This window comes from Curcuma longa, chromosome 4 (genome assembly GCF_044706935.1).
Source record: "Curcuma longa cultivar G26 ecotype Majalengka, Jawa Barat chromosome 4, ITB_CL_G26_1.1, whole genome shotgun sequence".
Taxonomy (NCBI): Eukaryota; Viridiplantae; Streptophyta; class Magnoliopsida; order Zingiberales; family Zingiberaceae; genus Curcuma; species Curcuma longa.
The window spans coordinates 16,847,378-16,865,461 of record NC_133864.1 but is presented as its reverse complement, the minus strand read 5'-3'; the positions used below and the strand labels follow the sequence as shown (position 1 = coordinate 16,865,461).

At 34.5% G+C, this 18,084-nt stretch overlaps 2 protein-coding genes across 2 annotated transcripts; both read left to right on the top strand.

Moving 5' to 3' along the window:
- The first annotated feature begins 217 nt into the window (after positions 1-217).
- On the top strand, positions 218-4,720 carry LOC141827770 (uncharacterized). The gene is made up of 8 exons (XM_074715092.1): positions 218-343; positions 492-604; positions 1,214-1,285; positions 2,676-2,711; positions 3,478-3,523; positions 4,028-4,115; positions 4,201-4,258; positions 4,514-4,720. Exons 1-8 carry the CDS (start codon positions 265-267, stop codon positions 4,562-4,564), a joined length of 543 nt encoding a protein of 180 aa, XP_074571193.1. The 5' UTR covers positions 218-264; the 3' UTR covers positions 4,565-4,720.
- A 1,377-nt stretch (positions 4,721-6,097) lies between these two features.
- On the top strand, positions 6,098-14,930 carry LOC141827984 (calmodulin-lysine N-methyltransferase). Its single transcript, XM_074715333.1, has 8 exons — positions 6,098-6,432; positions 6,660-6,861; positions 8,842-8,921; positions 11,418-11,478; positions 12,614-12,729; positions 13,213-13,345; positions 13,924-14,239; positions 14,621-14,930. Exons 1-7 carry the CDS (start codon positions 6,300-6,302, stop codon positions 14,210-14,212), a joined length of 1,014 nt encoding a protein of 337 aa, XP_074571434.1. The 5' UTR covers positions 6,098-6,299; the 3' UTR covers positions 14,213-14,239; positions 14,621-14,930.
- The last annotated feature ends 3,154 nt before the right edge of the window (positions 14,931-18,084 follow it).

Here is an 18,084-nt window from a genome sequence, read left to right as displayed (position 1 = left end):
AAGTAACAAAATCTAGAAACTAGATTTCCTTTCCTATAATAGAGAGCGAGCAAAATCTATCAAAAGTCATTCCGGAAATCCGACGATCGAGGAACGCGCAGCGACGTGGCACGCAGAAGTTGCCAAGACAGGATCTTATTCAGTCACCCCTCCAAACGCAAGTTTCTAAAAACGTCCGTTTCTTTACTCTTTTGCCTTTAAACCGAATGAGCTGTGATTCTCGGCGGAGGAGGTCGGCGGCGGAGGGGAGAAACAGCAATCGGGATGGGTTGGATCGGCGACGCAGTTGATTCTTTACGCTCTCTCAATATCCGGCAAGCCCTAACTCAATTCGTCAACCTCGGTCCTCCTCGTCCCCCTCCCACTTGATTTCATCATCTTCCTTTCTTCAAACTGGAGCTGCCTCATCGATGGGCCTCCCGCTCGAGTTTGGGGTAAAGCCCACGGAGTCAGTCGATCGCTTCGTCTTACTTGTTTCAGTGCTGTGCCAGGTATGGTCGTCGCGTTGGCCGTGATGGCATGGAAGTGTTTGATTTGCGTCACCGGAACGGAATCGCCGGTGGTGGTCGTCCTTTCTGGAAGCATGGAACCTGGTTTTCAGAGGGTACGTGTATCTGATTTGTGGTGTGATTTGGGCTTTTTAATATCAGCAACCTGATCAGAAGTTGGACTGAGTTTTCTTGTGCTTGTGTGTTTTGCCCATTTTGATCGGGTGAGTTCAGGAAGTTTATGCAACTGAATTCTGTTCAACTAAATTAGGAAAAGCAAGTGCAGGTGGCTCCTGTGAAGTACCTAGTGTTCAACAGGTTTCATGGCTTTTCTATTTCTACTTGCTGAAAATTGAGTGCAACAATGTAGTTCTATCAACAACAAAAAAAAAAAAAACAGTTTTGAGATCGAATGGTGTTGCTAGATTGAAGATCAAATGTGGGAAAACAACACCTTGTAGGCTAAAAGGTCACCCTAGTATAACTTGAACGTAACATGGTATAATCAAATCAGGTCTTCTGTTCGATCTTGGGTCACTTCCTTATGACGGTCAATTGTAAGTTCTTGCTTGGTCGCCCACGAGTGCCTGTTCGAGCGATAAATGTAACTTTTGCTTTTATGATCAAAATATGCTTCAGTACAATCTGTTTATATTGAATTCTATATTTAGCTAAATACACTAGTTAAAATCTTCATAGGAGGATTATTGTTTGTTGTCATGCAGGGTGATATTCTATTCTTGAATATGGGAAAGGAGCCTATTCGTGCAGGTGAAATTGTTGTATTTAATTTTAATGTAAGCTTCATTTTCAGATTCAAATAGTAGATACTGCACAATCCTATATTTTAGTCATGTGGCTTTTCTTTATGGTAAATGTTACTGAATTATGGTATGTCTTTTGTTTTTTACATAACAGAAGCTAATTTCCAAAAAGGGGAAAAAAGGAATTCAATGGTCAAAAATACCAAAATAAACTGATTCATTAAGTGTTCTTTTACTGTTCTACCAAATGCAAGGTCTTTGTGTGCCAGCTGAATTTGTGTACAGACAGTGTAAACTGTAGTCATTATGTCAACCATCCTACATTCTCTTGAATGTATTGAGTTCTTTTTGAGAAGGTAAGAAGCATATGAAGGTGCCTCTTCATGTTCCAACTAAAGATTCTTGAAGAATTTACACTAGCAATGTGATTTGGATAAGGGGATACGTTTTCTCATTTACGAGTACTTGAATTACTATTTGAACTTCGGAAATAAATTTTGCCTTTTGGAATAAGTTGCCTAGGATAGGTTCTGGCTTGTGGAATTGCAGAATGAACTAGTCTTATGAAATTTGTACTTATTGATTCAAATTATAGGTTGAGGATTATGCTGTTTCTTGAAATTGAAAGTGACTTAAGCCATAGAGAGCTAGATACATGCTTTTCTACTGTAATTCAACATAGATTTTTTTTTGAATAATAACTATTAATTTTTCCTCAGTTCTCATTTCTCTCCTCTTGTCCTACGTTTCTCTTTTCATATCTCTTATATAACCTCTCTCTCACTCTCTCAACTATCTCTTAATTGTTGTTTCTTCACTTCTAGATTACTTCTCTTTTACGCTTGATCTATGTTCTGTTCCTACTTTTGTTTCCTCTTCTGTTCTCTCTGATCCCTAGCTATTTCTGGCCCTTAACATTTTCTTTTCGACAAGTGTTTAGTCAATCAAAATTTATTTTATCATATTTAAATTTGACTACTGACATCATTCATTGTACTATTCTTCTAGATTCCCTTGTTTAGTTGCCCATCATGGCCTATGCGTAAAATCTAAATTCCATCCTGATATCTTAAGTTTTTTTTCCTGTAATTGCGTGCACAATCAATTTTATCTTAAGCAGAAATCTGGTTAATTAGGGTTTAAACAGACGAGGACTATTCAAATACAAAATAATCTAAGTGGATGCTAGGTCAACGCAGTAAGAAAACATATATGTGATCGACAACATATGGCTGTGTTGAAGCTTGAAGAGTAATGAATTGAGGTTTATCTCCAAAATATTGACATATCTGTCATGGATGTAAATCTTGTTCGGATCCAAGATCCTTAATCATCTTTTGTGGCAACCATTTATTATAGAACATACTGTACTGAGATTCCAAGTTGTAAATGATGTATTGACATTAACAATCTCTTGCTGCAGAGAAGTGAAATTCCGATTGTTCATCGAGTAATTGAGGCAAGTGCTTCAACTCAATTACTTATCCATTTGTTCCTGTGCTTCCCTTTACCATACCTTCATTAGATTGCTTTCGTATACTTGCTTGTTTATATTGAGTGATTTATTATGCTTTCTTTAGTCTCTATTGACAGTAAATCTGAAGTTTCTCTTTTCTGAACTCCAATAGACCTTTATACAATGAGATGATAGTTGGGTGTTAGTGTAAATTCCAGAAAAGATGAGTCGGCAGAAGTTAATTGCTCAGAGAGGTTTAGCTCGATTAGTCTGACTTGGGCATCGTTCACTAAATGCAAGTGAATACGCTCATGTTCTCCACTTATTGCTCATACATCTTAAGAATTTGCATAGAGCTTTTTAATTGATTGATACAAACTTTCTTCGTTACAATGTTGATGAATCCGAAGGGAGGAAGCATATAGTTATAACTGAACATCGTGATGCTAAATGTACTAATTCATTTTAAGCAACCAAAACATCCGTAAGTTTTAAACACCATGTGCTTTAAACATCTGTAAGTTTTGAGTGATCTTCACTTGTCGATACCATCAAACTATTCCTCAATGTTGGATTAAGAGTTTGTGCTAATGGAATGGATGCGACCATAAATAACTTTTAAACACTTTCACGTTTATTAATCATGCTTCTGATTCATTCTGTTTAAGAATCATTGTTTTGCTAAACAAAGTTTCTAGAGTGAATGTATCGTTTTTGTCATTCATGTAGTTGGCGATCTTAGCTTTTATCTCTCAATTTTTATTTGCAGCTCCACGAACGACAAGACACAAGAGAGATTTCTATTCTAACAAAAGGTAGCAGATTTTTCTATACCACATGCACAAATAGATACGAGAAAGATTCTTCTGTAATTGTAAAGTACTTTTTTAGTTACCGCCATGCCGTATAGACCTCGCCACCTCAGTTACATCCACATAGTTTGCTTCTTCAATGGCTGGTTTTATTTTCCGCGAACAACTCTAGCAAAGAAAGTCTCATAGTAACTAACAACTCTTTTGAATTTGTATTCGGTTGACATTGATCATGTAGGTAAGTTTTTTATGTTTATCATGAAGCAAGTGTGCTTGTTTGTTTAATCTAAATCGCGCTTTCTGAATTTCGCTTTCGTTTATATCTCTAACATGTATATTTTTAGTCTCACAATGTTATTTACCTCCAAGTAGCTGGGAAACCAAATAAACTCTTCGGTACCCTTCTCTTATTATCCATCTTTTAGAAGTAGAGATTTCACGAGTATGCGTCCATAAAGTTCTTATCTGCCATTCCTTCGCCGATGTCTCATTAGATTTGCTCTTCAGGTGATAATAATGGCGACAACGATAGAGTCCTGTATCCTAAAGGCCATCTTTGGGTTCAGAAGCAGCATATAATGGGCAGGGCCATAGGGTAAGAAGTTCAGACTTGTACATTTCTCAAATTTCTTTTCCCCGCCATTGCCATCTCCTAACCTGCCGATACTCGGCTGTTGCAGGTTTCTACCGTATGTCGGTTGGATTACCATCGTCCTCACCGAGATTCCAGTCGTCAAGGTACGACATAAAATAACAAGGAGCATTAGCTACTGCTTATGCTTGTCCATGCCATTAGCTACTGCTTAGTTTGTCTGCGCTTCGTAATCTCCTCTTTCTTATGCATCTCTATAAGAACATCCGAGTTGGTATTCGGGTGGTAGATTGTCACATCTATGAGCCCGTGTTTCCTTCCGTTGAATTATGTTTACTTTCGCTACGAAAACACCACTACATGAATGCTTAGAGCTAATTGAGTTACTCTGAATTTTGCAGTACTTGCTCATTGGGGCTCTTTGTTTGTTGGCTCTAACCTCAAAGGAGTAGAGAAGAAGAAGCCAAGCATTCGAGAATTTATGATCGAAATAAATTGTTATATTTTCTTTATGATTTTCTATAGAAACTTATAATTATAAAGATTAGCAATGATGCTTATAATTACAATTGTAGTGTCTGTGCAATTCTGCGATGACTAATAGATTTGGTGTTAAATTTAATGGAAGCTTCAGTTATGTTCAATAAATAGTTTCGTCGTGATTAATTGAAATTTCTCGATTTACCTCTGCATAAATAGATGGTCGTGAGATCGTTGGGGTGGCATTTTGGATGACAAATTCGTACATTATATATATATATATATATAGAGAGAGAGAAGAGCTAGGTACGATTATATATATATCATATACATCTGACATGTTTGTTTGTGCACATAACGGTCTAGTGATCGATAGAATTTGATTTCGAGTGTCGGGCGTTGAATTCAGCGATCATTCTGGTCAACGTGGTCGAAGATCGACCGACGAAGGACCAGTGTGCGACGAGATATTAAATATAAAAGAATTTCATTTTTGGAAAATGAAAAAAAAAAATTTTAAAATGTAGTTGCTCATAAGATGTGCAAAATAAAGAGTGCAACTAACAATTCGACACACTTTAGAAACATTTAAATTTTTTTATTTTGATTTTTTATTTAATATTATAATTTAATCTTTAAATTTTAAATAGTTTAATTGTAAATAAAAAAATAAATAAAAATAAAATAATACTATTTTATTACTATTTCTATTTCGAGTTGTGCGTGTATGTATATATATATATATATATTAAAAAATAGAGTTAATTGTTTTTTTGTGTTTAGATTATTAATTTGTATTAATTCGGAGTGAGGTAGATTAAGTGAGATAAGTTAGATGACATCATAAAAGGTGTTTTATTTTTTTTAAAAAATATCAAAATAAAGATAGTGTTTTATCATTTTTTAATTTTAAAAATATTCCTATTCCAGTATTATTATATTAAAATATTGTTGTTAAATTTGATTAAAATTATTTCAATTTAATTGAAATCATTGATATTTTGATATAATAATATTTTATTTTGTTTTTTTAAATAAAAATATATTGGATGATGTTTTATTATTATTTTTTTAAAAGTATTTTTTAGTAATTCTAATATTTAGTGTTTAATTCGAAAAGCACGTATTTGTGTCTTATTGATTTTTAACCTATTTCTATTTCATATCTATTTTAATGCATTTTAAAGAAATCTGTGAAATCCATAATATGAAATGGAGTAAATATTTTTTCATATCGGTTCCTATTCTATTTTTTAATATATGAGATCCATATATTTCTATATATTTATTTTTTTCATAGTTGGATTATATATATATTTTTTAAAAAAAGTTTAATATTTTTGTCTTTTAATTTATTTTTTACTATGATCTTAGGATCGATTTGTGATGCATTTTAAAGAAATTTCAAATTTTTTTATTATAGAAGAGTAAGTATTTATTTATTTATTTATATTTATATTTATTTTATTTTTTTTGACAAAATCATCCGTCGCCAAGTTATTTGGTGAAGGGCAGCGAGCCATCGTCGAGCGCAAGCCGTGCACTCCGTAGGGCGAAGGAAATTGGAAAGACACTAGGGAGAAGTGGCTAGGGGCGGCGGCGAGAGCGGCTTCCGACTGGGGGCGGCGCCACCGTGGACTACGCTTTGTACTTGCCCTACTCTCAGGTGTTGAGGACGCACGTTTCTTGGTCGAGAACAATCGCCGAATGGGTGATTCCCGCAGCCCAGAAGCTGGTTTGGTGGCTGCTGCAGATTCTCTTCCTCGCAGATCCCATGCGTCGCTCAGGTGGGCGATTCTGCGTCGATCGCTGCTGCCTCGCCCTTCCTCCGCCGCATCAGGTTGTCCTTCAACACATGCCCTCTTTTAGGAATTCGTCTTGTTGTTTGGATGCAGCCCCAAAGTTCCACTGAGCCCATCATTGTTACTCTGCGGCGAAGAATTCGCTAAGAATTTCAATGTTTCGGTTTTTACCTTTTGGACGATTTCTACATGCCACTCTTCCTGCTTGTTCCATGTGTATTTCGACGCATTTCGACTGTCTTTAACCTCATCGTGGGGAACGCAGGTCATCCATCTGATATGAGCACCAAGAAGGTGTCTAGGAAGAAAGGTGGTGGCTTTAATCTTATTCCGTGCCACCCTCTTGTTGATACCCATCTAGTGCAAGACCCGGAAGTTTCTAGACGGGTGAAAATTCTAGCTGGCCCTCGCGATGTCTGCCTGCACTACAAATTACCTCTGGAAAATGCTCCTGGACTTGTTATGATGTAAGTACTTTATCTATCCGTTCACTGCAGTTTGTATTGTTGGGCTTACCCAGCGAGGTGACTACTTAGTATTGCCTGTGCACTATAATTATTCCAACGAATACCTGATCTAGATTTGCATTGTATGTTTGATGTTTGTATAATGTATCCCGACGACAGCACCTTAACTGCAATAATTTTGTCTTATAACAAGCATGAGTTAGAATTGTGAATACAATTATCTTGACAAGCGACAGTGACGCGAGAGCATTATGCACCTAGGCCTGAACTTACAGTGTGCAACCATACTATATCAGTTGGTTTGTGTGGCAGATTTAGAAGAAAAATGATATGATTTCAGTGGTTTTATCTGACTGTCATAATGCTTCTATTAAGAGACAAGTAACACATTCCTAGTGTCAAGGAGCAACAATTGTGTGCATTCATTTTTTGAGAGAAAAAAAGACAGAATAAGTCACTGATTAGTGCAGAAGTATGAGACCTGATGGAACAATAAGATTGTGCTAGAAAGGAACAAGGAATCCCTCTCAATATTTCTTACAGAAACAACTGAGGTAAGGAGAAAACAACCTAAAGATGTAACTGAATGTTCTGCTGAAATTAAGTTGATGGCATATTCATCTTCAGGTTTATATTCTATATGTAACTTGAGCTAGCATATTAAGAGAAGACAGGAGGCCCCAGTAAATTATTTCTTTAACTGTCCATGATGTATCATGATAACAAATTGCCATATATCAACAGTTTTCAATATGTAACTTTATTGATAAATAAGAACCTATCCAATGCCATGTACCTAGAGCAACGATGTTGTCTGGAAAATATCAGGAAATCAATTAGTAATAGCCTCAAAGTTTTCAGTTTCATTATCACCAAATCAAACACACTCTAGTGAAACTGAATTGCGATGCAAACAGATGGGATTTGTTTGATTTATAGGTTCATCTTCATAGGAACCTCCCCCCACGAATGTTGTTTTTGGGAGTGTTAATCTTAGGGAAGTTAAGAAACCGTGTTAATATGTAGTAGTAGAGAAGTGTTCAAAAAACTCAAACTAATAGATAGGTAGTTTGATCCAAAGATTTACTCATAGCCACACAACTAGTTTATTTATGCATATTGCATTTTATCCTTTCCTAGCCCCCCTAAATGCACGTGTGCTAGAAATTAGTCAATTATGTTTCCCCTTTATGCTATTTTTGTGCATATCTGTTATTTGTAGGCTCATTGTTTTCTCTTGAAGGGCCAAAATCCTATATTCTTAGTTTAGAATGATTAGTTTTTTTAGTAAAGGTTGGTGTTCTATTAGTTTCCCTTGATGTGCAATTAATGAAATTTCTGTTTCAATGTGCAGCAAGTTATTATCTGTTTTAGATGGATTGTTATACTTCTTTAATTTGCTAAATTCAAACAATTTGATTCTTTTTATATTTTTAGAAGATTATGTTTTTTTTAACATAACATAATATTCAACTAATTTCATCGTCTATAATATTATTTTCTTTGTGCCCTCGGTTAATCAATGAGATGAATTGTCTAATGTGCATTTAATCTTTATTAGTTTTAATTGAGATCAAACCTTAAACCAGATGTCTTTAAAAGTCAATAGTATAGTATATCAGTACTCATTTCTAACTTTCAAAAACTAATAATAATATTTCTCTCCTTCAGAATTATTGACCAAGGAAGGAAACATGCTAATGTAGGGTATATATCAGTTTTGATGTTTTTACACTACAAAAGGGAACAATTAGTATGTGAAGACAATAAAAAGGGAATTTAACAAATTTGGATCTACCGGATGGATAATTGATGACAAGTACCTAATAGTCAGGTACCTCTAGGTACATAACCCGTGTAAGTTAGGTTTGGGTACTTAGTAATAATCGGGTTTGTGTAGTTATAGTATATAAGCAAGTCAAATTTGGATCAAATATTTCCTGTTTTAACTGTTTCTATGTTTTCAATATTTTTTTGCAGCCAGAGAATGGAGGAGTCTCTTGACCTATATGATTTTATGATCTCCAGTCAATATGATATTGACACTACAGGGCTAGTATGTGAGTCCTTTTGAAACTTCATTACTTGTCAGAGGAAGTTTAATCTCTCCTGTTGGATTTCGTTGGTCATTTGGTTTGATGGATATAGAAACATAAATTTTTGTACTACTTAAATTTGCAAGGAAATTCTCATGCACCATGTGTTTGATACTTTGTTTATTTTGTTCATTTTTTCCATTATATTATGATTATCCATGTTTAGAAGTATATTTTGGTGTTTCTGTTTGTATAGACAAATAAAATTTGTTTGTTTTCTAGCATATACATGTCTGTGCTCTACTACTGCACATTAGGTCACTAAATAAGATATTTATTGAAAAATGAGCTACTAATACCTTTCTCTAAATTCACATTTATATTGAGAAATAAATGCCCCTGTCTTTTCCTCCTAAAATTGCTAAAACATTTAAATATATTAGATATTCTTTGCTCACCTATGAAAAAATAAGGTGCAAACAAAAAATTTCTTTGTTGCCTATCCTAAGCTTGTTGCTGTAGATGATCATATCTGCAGCTAATAGAGAGAGAGTTTGATCCCATTTGCCAAGTGACAAAGCTTTTTATAGCCCATGGTCATTTTATCTTCGATTTTAGCTCCCTTCATGTTTGCAGCAATCTAGTTTAATTTAGGGTTAGCAATGAACTTTTCAATTGGCCTTGTATAATCTTGTCGTCTGCTACCATGTCATTTAATCCACGTGTTTCATCTATATTGGTTCACACTGTCATGGTTTTTGTTGCTTACATCCCGTTTCAAAAGGTCAGCAGAAAAGGGATCAAGCATAGTTTTGTTTATTAAGAAGGTAACCTTTTGTATTGATATACTAATTTGATTGGTTGCTCACATAAAAAAGTTTAAGTTGAAAAATTATCAATCTATGCTTGTTTCCTTAAATAGTGCACATAATCCAAATCTTCCCCTTACCATTGGGTTATTTATAGCCATATATGCTTTGTGATGTCTTCCAATTTTGTGGGGTTGTAAACGAACCAAGCCAAGCTCGGTTGGGCTTTGTATTCAAGATTGCAAGCTCGAGATTTTACCCATCTCAGTTGGAGACAAAATTGTGATTATAAGTTATCTAAACTCTATCCAATAGCTAAAAACTTGTATTATTTATTTGTTTTTAAACATGATATTAGATAATTCAGAACATTAAAATGATTTTATTAAAAGAATATTGTGCATTTGTAATATATTTTCATAAATAAGCAATGTAAACAAGACTACATCACTACAAATCAATCCTAAACAAGCTTTCAAACTAGTTTATTCATGAATTATTTGAGACTTATTTCAAAGATAAGAACCAACTAGCTAATAAGTGTTCAAGCTTATTCATTTATCTTGTTGGGTTTTAAAAAATCAAGATCATGTTTAGTTTTGTATATTTTCACTTTTTCAATGAACGTAAATGAGTTCTCACTGAGTCATGCATGCCCCCCTTCATCAAGTCCTCCAATATTCATTGGATTTGCTATTTCAACCACATAGTTGCCTTTAGGTCACACCACTCACCATCCCTCCATGATTGTTTTAATCTCTAATTTGATTCCTACCTCATGGCTTACTGATTTACTTTCATCATCATCCCCTCATATTTCTTCCATCATATGAGCACCTAGATAGATATACCCTCTTCTTCATAGTGATACCTAATTCATGCCAAATATTCCTTCCTGAAACTTGGGAAGCCTTGTGGTTGGTTGTCACTATTTTCCACTGTGCCCCATCCAGGCTCCCAGTGTAAAATCATCACCACACTGTTATGCAAGAAGTATATGCACAAGTGACATTCTTAACTCGCACCCCCAGCTTCATGGTTGGCTGTCACTACCTTTATGACATGCGATCGTGTGCCAAGTGAAAATCATCACCTCGTTGATATTTAAGGTAAGTGCACACAAGATTTTCTCTACTCACATGACATCCCTGTCGACCCAAGTTGTTGAATGTTCTAACCATGACTGAGTCAATCAACCACCTTTTCTTTGTTCCCATTTTGCCATTTGTAGATGGCACAGACTTTACTATTACTTTTTTGCTTGTTTACCATAAGTGGTTATCATGGACTTACAGTTCTACCCATCAAATCCACTCTGCAAGGGTACAACGTCACATGGCTAGCATCTTTCACAACGAATCCGTTGTTTACGGCAACCTGCTTGATTACTTTGGTTTGTGGTGCAAAAGTAATAGAAGATCATGTTCACTAGTTCTACCTTTATGTTAAATTGGTACATAACTCTTCTAGTTGTCCTTTTCTCTACCTGTATCCTCTTCTCACTCGTGCAAATACTTGTACATATTTATTTATGAAAGCAGGCAGGTTGGCTTCACCTTCTATTTACATAAAAAAAGAGCTCACTAAATTTGCACGATCTTTTGGACAAATTTATTTGTTTAATTTCTTTAGATTTTTTTCCCCTTTGCTTTATACAATCATCTTAGATTGAGTTTCATTCTGTGTCTAACTCTTCTAATCATCTATGTAGGTTGTTGGCCTTCAGAAGATGTCCTTGCCTGGTTTTGTGTAAACCATCGTGATATGTTTGGGTATGTTAGACATGTTTTATTCCTTTTGTCTTACATCGATTGATTTATCAATACAACTTGCATTTGTTTCAGTGGTTTCTTTAAACTGAATGTAATTCATCCCTACACCTGTTCTCAACCCTAAACCAGCATGATGAAATTTGGGGATACATTTCCAGGCTTAGAAAAAGCAAATGAGAGGATACTAGTATGGAAGTTATATGAAATTCAACCTATTTAGAACAAAAAATTTTGCAAAGAAAGTGAAGAATTATAGTAGAATGACATCTTCTAGGTCCTTGATGCCTTCATCATGTGAAACTTCATTTCCATACATTAAAATATCATGAAGAATAGTACTATAAAAACTACAAACGGAAAGAAGCTTAAAGAAAGCATTGAAAGAACCAAAATAAAGATAAACAAGTCCATCCATGTAAATTTAATTTATAAGGTCTCACCGTTGACACATTTGTAAAGATCTTATAGATTAAATGAACTTTTTGATTTTGTTTTTTTATTTCAATAATAAGTTATGTTTCTTTGTAGTTGTTGGTAAATTAATTCCAAATAGAATATTTTTTTAATGAAGTTGAAAGCAGACAAAGTGTTATCATTAAGAATGATCTCATTGGATCCAATGGATGCCATTTTGGCTCCAATATACTTGTATTTCAATACATGCCCAGATGCCAACTTGTTAAGTATTGCATAATGAACAAATTTACTTTAGAATGAAAATAGAAAGTGATTATCTATTATAACACACCAATTCAACGAAGTACAATGTTGGTGGTTTTGAAGTGGTTTGAGCTCGTCACTCATTTGCAGTGGTGAAAAATGGCTTTTATAAGAATAACCATGTTGCTTTGCATTTCTGTGATATGTTGTTGGTCTCCTGACCACCTGAATTTCTATACATGTGCTTCAACCTTAACAGAATCTTACTACTGTTTCAACTTGCCATGTATGCGACCTAAAATTTAGGGAACAAATTTAAAATGCCTTTATATGTTTCTGCCACAGTTCAAGAAATTATGTTTTTTAGTTGTGGAAATGGTTGAAAGAAAAAATTGGTGCATGTAGTTCTGTTTTGCTGTTTGTTTTGTTATTCCATACTCGTATTACAATTAGTAATTTTATGTTTTTTGTCAAGGTCCAAAAGAGTGATAGAACTTGGATCTGGCTACGGGTTGGCTGGACTGGCCATTGCTGCATGCTCAGATGCTTGTGAGGTGGTAATATCTGATGGTAACCCAGATGTTGTTAATTGTATCCTTTTATATAGCCATTAGCGTGTTCTAAGATATCTGCAAATTCAGTGTTGATGAACTACTAGTTTTTCTGTCAATATATCTTGTGAGTTTCTTTGAGCCTTGAAGATGCCAACTAGTGAGATCATGTGGCTATATAAAAATGACCCAATATTAGTGACAGTGCCTTGTACCTCTCAACTAATATTTTCTTTTTTTTGCTCAACTAATATTTTGCGCCATAATCTATTCTATGCTTGAGTCCTCAGATGCAGGCTAGAGCTATTTATTGGGGACAAGTGTGTAGATATTGGCAATTGTTCACTGTAGATGAATTTTTCAGTTTCTATTCTTTCTTTTAGTTGCTTGAACTTCGGTGTTCAGAATTTTTGCAAATAAGAATCACAGCCTTTCCCATTGTTCAAAGATATCTTTTTTTTTTGCATTGTCTGAATGCCATTCCATCAATATTTCCTATTACATTGAATTCTTTAACATTCAGATGTTCAGCGTAATATAACTGTCAATGCTGAAGCTTTTGGAGGTACACAAGTAAAATCAATGACATTGCATTGGAATCAAGACAAAGATATAAATGCATTGGGTACCTTTGATATCGTTCTTGCAAGTGACTGGTAAATTTCCTTGCTTTTGTTTTTTCATTGTTTCTTACAGTTGACAACCATCTTGTAGGAAGCAGGAACTGATGTTTTATTCTTCATTCCATTTTAATTTCAATGTTCGCAATGGCTATTACCTATAAGATGGTTACCAGTTTGTTTCAGACTTTTTTTAAGTATTTTCCTAAAATGCCCCCATATTTGTCAAAATGTCAAATTCCTGGTATGCTACGGGGAACACTCTATAACTGATCTACCAATTACCAACTTCACCAATCGAGAATCGACATATTTTTTGCAGCAAGCACAGCCATTAAACCTCTAGTTTCTGTTTCAGTGTTTAATCCATTATAGACCCATCTATCATTCAGTTGCGTCAATGTGGTTAAAAGCATGCAGGGAATGACAGTTTCCATGTTATCTGTTAAAACTTAAAACACAGATGTTTCATAGCAATTACATTGAATAGAATCTTCGACAAAGGTTTTATATTGTAATTTGCCTTAACTCTGTCTTTTAATCATTCTTTATTTCTTACCTTATTTTCCATATAAATTGAAATGCATTCTGATTCTCATATTTGACTCTTGTAGTACCTTCTTCAAGGATTTTCATGAAAGCCTTGCTCATGCAGTCAAGTGTTTACTGAAATGTTCAGAGGCCTCTCAAGCCATTTTTCTGGGTCCTAAAAGAGGCAATTCATTGGAAAAATTCCTCGAGAAAATCAAAGAAATCGGGTTGAATTACGAATTGGTTGAAAATTATGATACCAGAGTCTGGAATATTCATCAGAAGCTTCTGGCTGATGACACTGCTTGGCCTAACTATGATAGGGATCACTTCTATCCTCTATTGCTGAGGATAACCTTTCCGCAGACCTGAGTATTCAGCAAACACAGGATTTAAAAGGTATATTTAAGATCACTTTCTTTTGCCACAACTATTCAATCAATAATTATTTACGGCAAGGGCATTCATTAAAACTGAGAGAACCACAACAGTGAGAATTCATGCCGTAGAGAGGCGAAGAGCCAATCCAAAATCCATCTTCATTGTCCTCTTGCTTAGCTCTATGGTATCACTACTGAATCTATGAAGTGAGAACTGAGAGAATGTAGATTTAGGTGCCTGAATACAGATTCTACCACCTGGTTGTATTCTTGTATCTTGTCCAATGAATCCTACACATTTAAAATTAAGATTTCCATCTAACTCAGATTCTTTTATGAATTCTACTCTCATGAAGAGTTAGTTTAAGATGTTCTTCTTACATGGAACTTTTTTTGACAGTCTAGCAGAGATATGGTAGGTCTACCTTGGCTGTCCCACTGGCTGGAAGGGAAAGGATCTGCTATGGTGAGGCCGGTAAGGGCTTTATCTTAATAGTCTTATATTTTCCTTTATAGATTTGCCGTTTAGGTTCGGTTTGGGTTCGCGTTTAGTTTGTATGCGATTACATTGGAACAAGGTCATGCGAATTTGGCATTATTATTCCCGACAAGTCCGATGTAGTATCTTAGCAATGTTAGTTTTTAAGCACATTTTGGTTAATTGGCTTTCATGAACTTTCTGTTTGCTGGCTCTTAGGGTCAGATTATTTGGATAAAACATACAAGAGCGAAGGGAAAGACTCAAAATCACCTGTTTCTTGTATTATCTACTCAGCAATCTCTCACAGTAAGCTGTTTGTCATGGCATTGGCGAACTAGGGTGAAGGTCGTCGACCTCCAGTATTAATCGAGCGATGTCTTATCGTCATTTTAACTGACCACTGGTTGCTTTATGTCGAAAGTTCAGCTCAAATTGCTTGATACATTACGACTAGATTTTAGTTCTCATCCAGTTTGAGGTTCTTGATCAAGTTGAACCGTGTAGGGGTCATGGAACGGAGGGCTGCCGGCCAGCATCGGGATGTCGGCCGGAAGATTTCTGGCTGAACAAATCGGATTAAGGTTAGGAAAAGGTTAGAGACATGATTCCATTTAGTGGTGATTAGTGATGGCATTAAGAAGTTGCCCCTCGTTCCTCTCCCTCTCAATTGACATAATCACCTATTTAAAAAGAAGTGCGCGGGAACTGAATTGACCTGGTGCTGCCAGTTGCTGTGGCAGCGGCGGCGGTGCTGGGACAGAAGGTGGTTACATACTCGTCGGCAGCAGTGCAGGTGACGGTGGAGGTGGCGTCATCGACGGCGTAGCTGTACGCCGTCGAGCACACCTTCTTGAACACCTCCGAGTATGCTGACAGCCGACACGTCTCTGGGCTCCCGTATGTCCTGGTGCAGCAGTCTTGGGCGTTCCGAACGCTCCGCACGTGCGGTGCACGCTACCCCTTCTCCTCCCTCGCTGCCACTTGCCAGCATCACCTTCAGCTCCTCTAGGCACACACCGTTCACATCCACTAAATTGAAAGAGGAAATGAAAAAAAAGAAAATCTAAATCGATAAGATGAATAATAAATAAAATTCAAACTTGATGATATGGGTGTCAATTCGGGCGGATCGAGAAGCAAGACTATTATAGAAAAGAGTGATGCTACTTGTCACAACATATTCTCGTCATAAATTTGTGATGGAAATCTGGACCGTTCAATCACAATCACCCATTCAATCACAATCATCCATTCAATCTACGATCAGGATTTAATCTTAATTTTAAAATCCAATGGTGCAGATTTCCGTCACAACATTTGTGACGGGAATTCTATTATGACAAGTAACTTTTTTCTATAGAAAATTTTCAATTCGAACCTAACTTGAATTCAAAATCAACTTGAAAGTTATAAATTCAAACCCTGATAAGCCGACCAATCCAATCTGATTTAATAAAATAATTAAATAAAAATATTCAAAACACATAATACTTACATTTTAAATTAAATACAAATAATAAATCTTATCTAAATTATATTTCATGAATTTAAATTTAAGAGTTTAATTGTCTAAACTACATCTTAAATCCTAATTCATATCAACTCAATCTCAACTCGAATTTGAAAATTTTTTTCGAATCCAATCCAATTTGATTTGAATTCTAAAATTCCTAACTTTAATATGATATTTTCAAGTTGGCTCAGATCGGACTGATGAATTGGATTCATTTTTGACACTCCTATTTGAGATATAAGAGCTAAAAGAGGTCACAATCTTAGGATTTAGATTAATACATCTACTCAGACTATCTTGATAAGTTGAGAACTTTGATTTGAAAAGTAAATAAGAGTTACATGTGTGGTTACTATCCCGTTATCTATAACAGTAAGGTAATCTAAAAATCCTAAAAGATCTAACATAACTAAGTTAGATTTAAATCTTACAACTCAAATAAAAGTAAAAAAATTAAACCTATATATGGTCATCATCTTCGTTATATAGAAATGAAGACTAATTAAATTCATTTAAAATTTAAATTATGTTGACTAAGTGGCATAATTTATTATTGTCAAATTAGTTTCAATGGTAATTTTGATCTTAAATATTCAATTAGCCTATTAAGTATTTTTTTTTCATCTTTTTAATTTTAATCCTTGTAATTAGAGTTGTCATACGGATCAACTAATGACAGAGCAGACAAATTCATCAGAAATTCATCATATAGTGGGGTGGAACGAGCTGACCTACCAACTTGACAAGTTGAAAAATCTCCAACTCAATCCAATCCAATCCAAGATAGATTATCGATTAGGCGGGTCAACCCACAAATTTGTCAAAAAATAAAAAAGTATAGAAAATATATTGGATTATAGTTTAAACCGATCAAATTAAAATTTTTAAGTTTGAATTGTGGTCTAGTCTATTGAGTTTTCTTCTTTAATTTTAAATTTTTAAAAAAATTAAATTTTCTCAACCTACAAGTCAACCCAAACCTATCTCGGACCGACTCACCCAGATCACGGGCTTAGGCGGATCAATGCACCTGAATACATCAAATGAGTCGATAAAATTTTAATTCAATCTGTGTAAATTATTTCACAAGATAGATCAATCCAATAAAATCCAATCTAAATTGACGGCTCCATTAGTAATTGGGCTTTAAATCCTATGTGTTACTCTCCATTCTTAGTGTTCTTTGAATTGAAAAGGTTAAGAAGATTTATGAGACTCAATTTTTTCTTATCACTAGAGATTGGCACTAGGGCCCTTTAGTGTTCCCAAATATAATTGGAAGGTAAACAATTGTGCAAACTGTTAATGGGGGAAACATGAAGCGACTATTTTACATTTACGGACCAAATCGGATCATGATTTTTTTAAATTTATTTGATAAAATAATTAAATCAAAATTTCAAATTTTATTTATATTTAAATTTATTTAATAAAATAATTAAATTAAATTTAAAATGAATTAAATTTTAAAATAATTATTTAAATTTGATTTAATTTTTTTAAAAAAAATTCAAGATTTATTTGAACTTAGTTTGTTTAAATATTATGAAATTCTCAATTTAAATATATTTGATCGTTTAAAATTTTGATATTTTAAATTTATTTAATTGATTATTGAATTTAAAAATATAAATTTATTTGTTTTAATTTTTTTATTTAATATATTGATAATAATTTTATTAATAAATATGAATCTTCATGAACGTTGATGGTGCATATAACAAATGAGGTGTTTAAATTTATTTATTTAATTAAATAATCAATAATCAAATTTGATTCACGAACGTCGAAATGTGTGAGGGCGTTGGCTGTATCGGATCTAACTGCAATGATCCGATATGAGCAGTAGCCCGTTAAGGAGAAGCTTGAA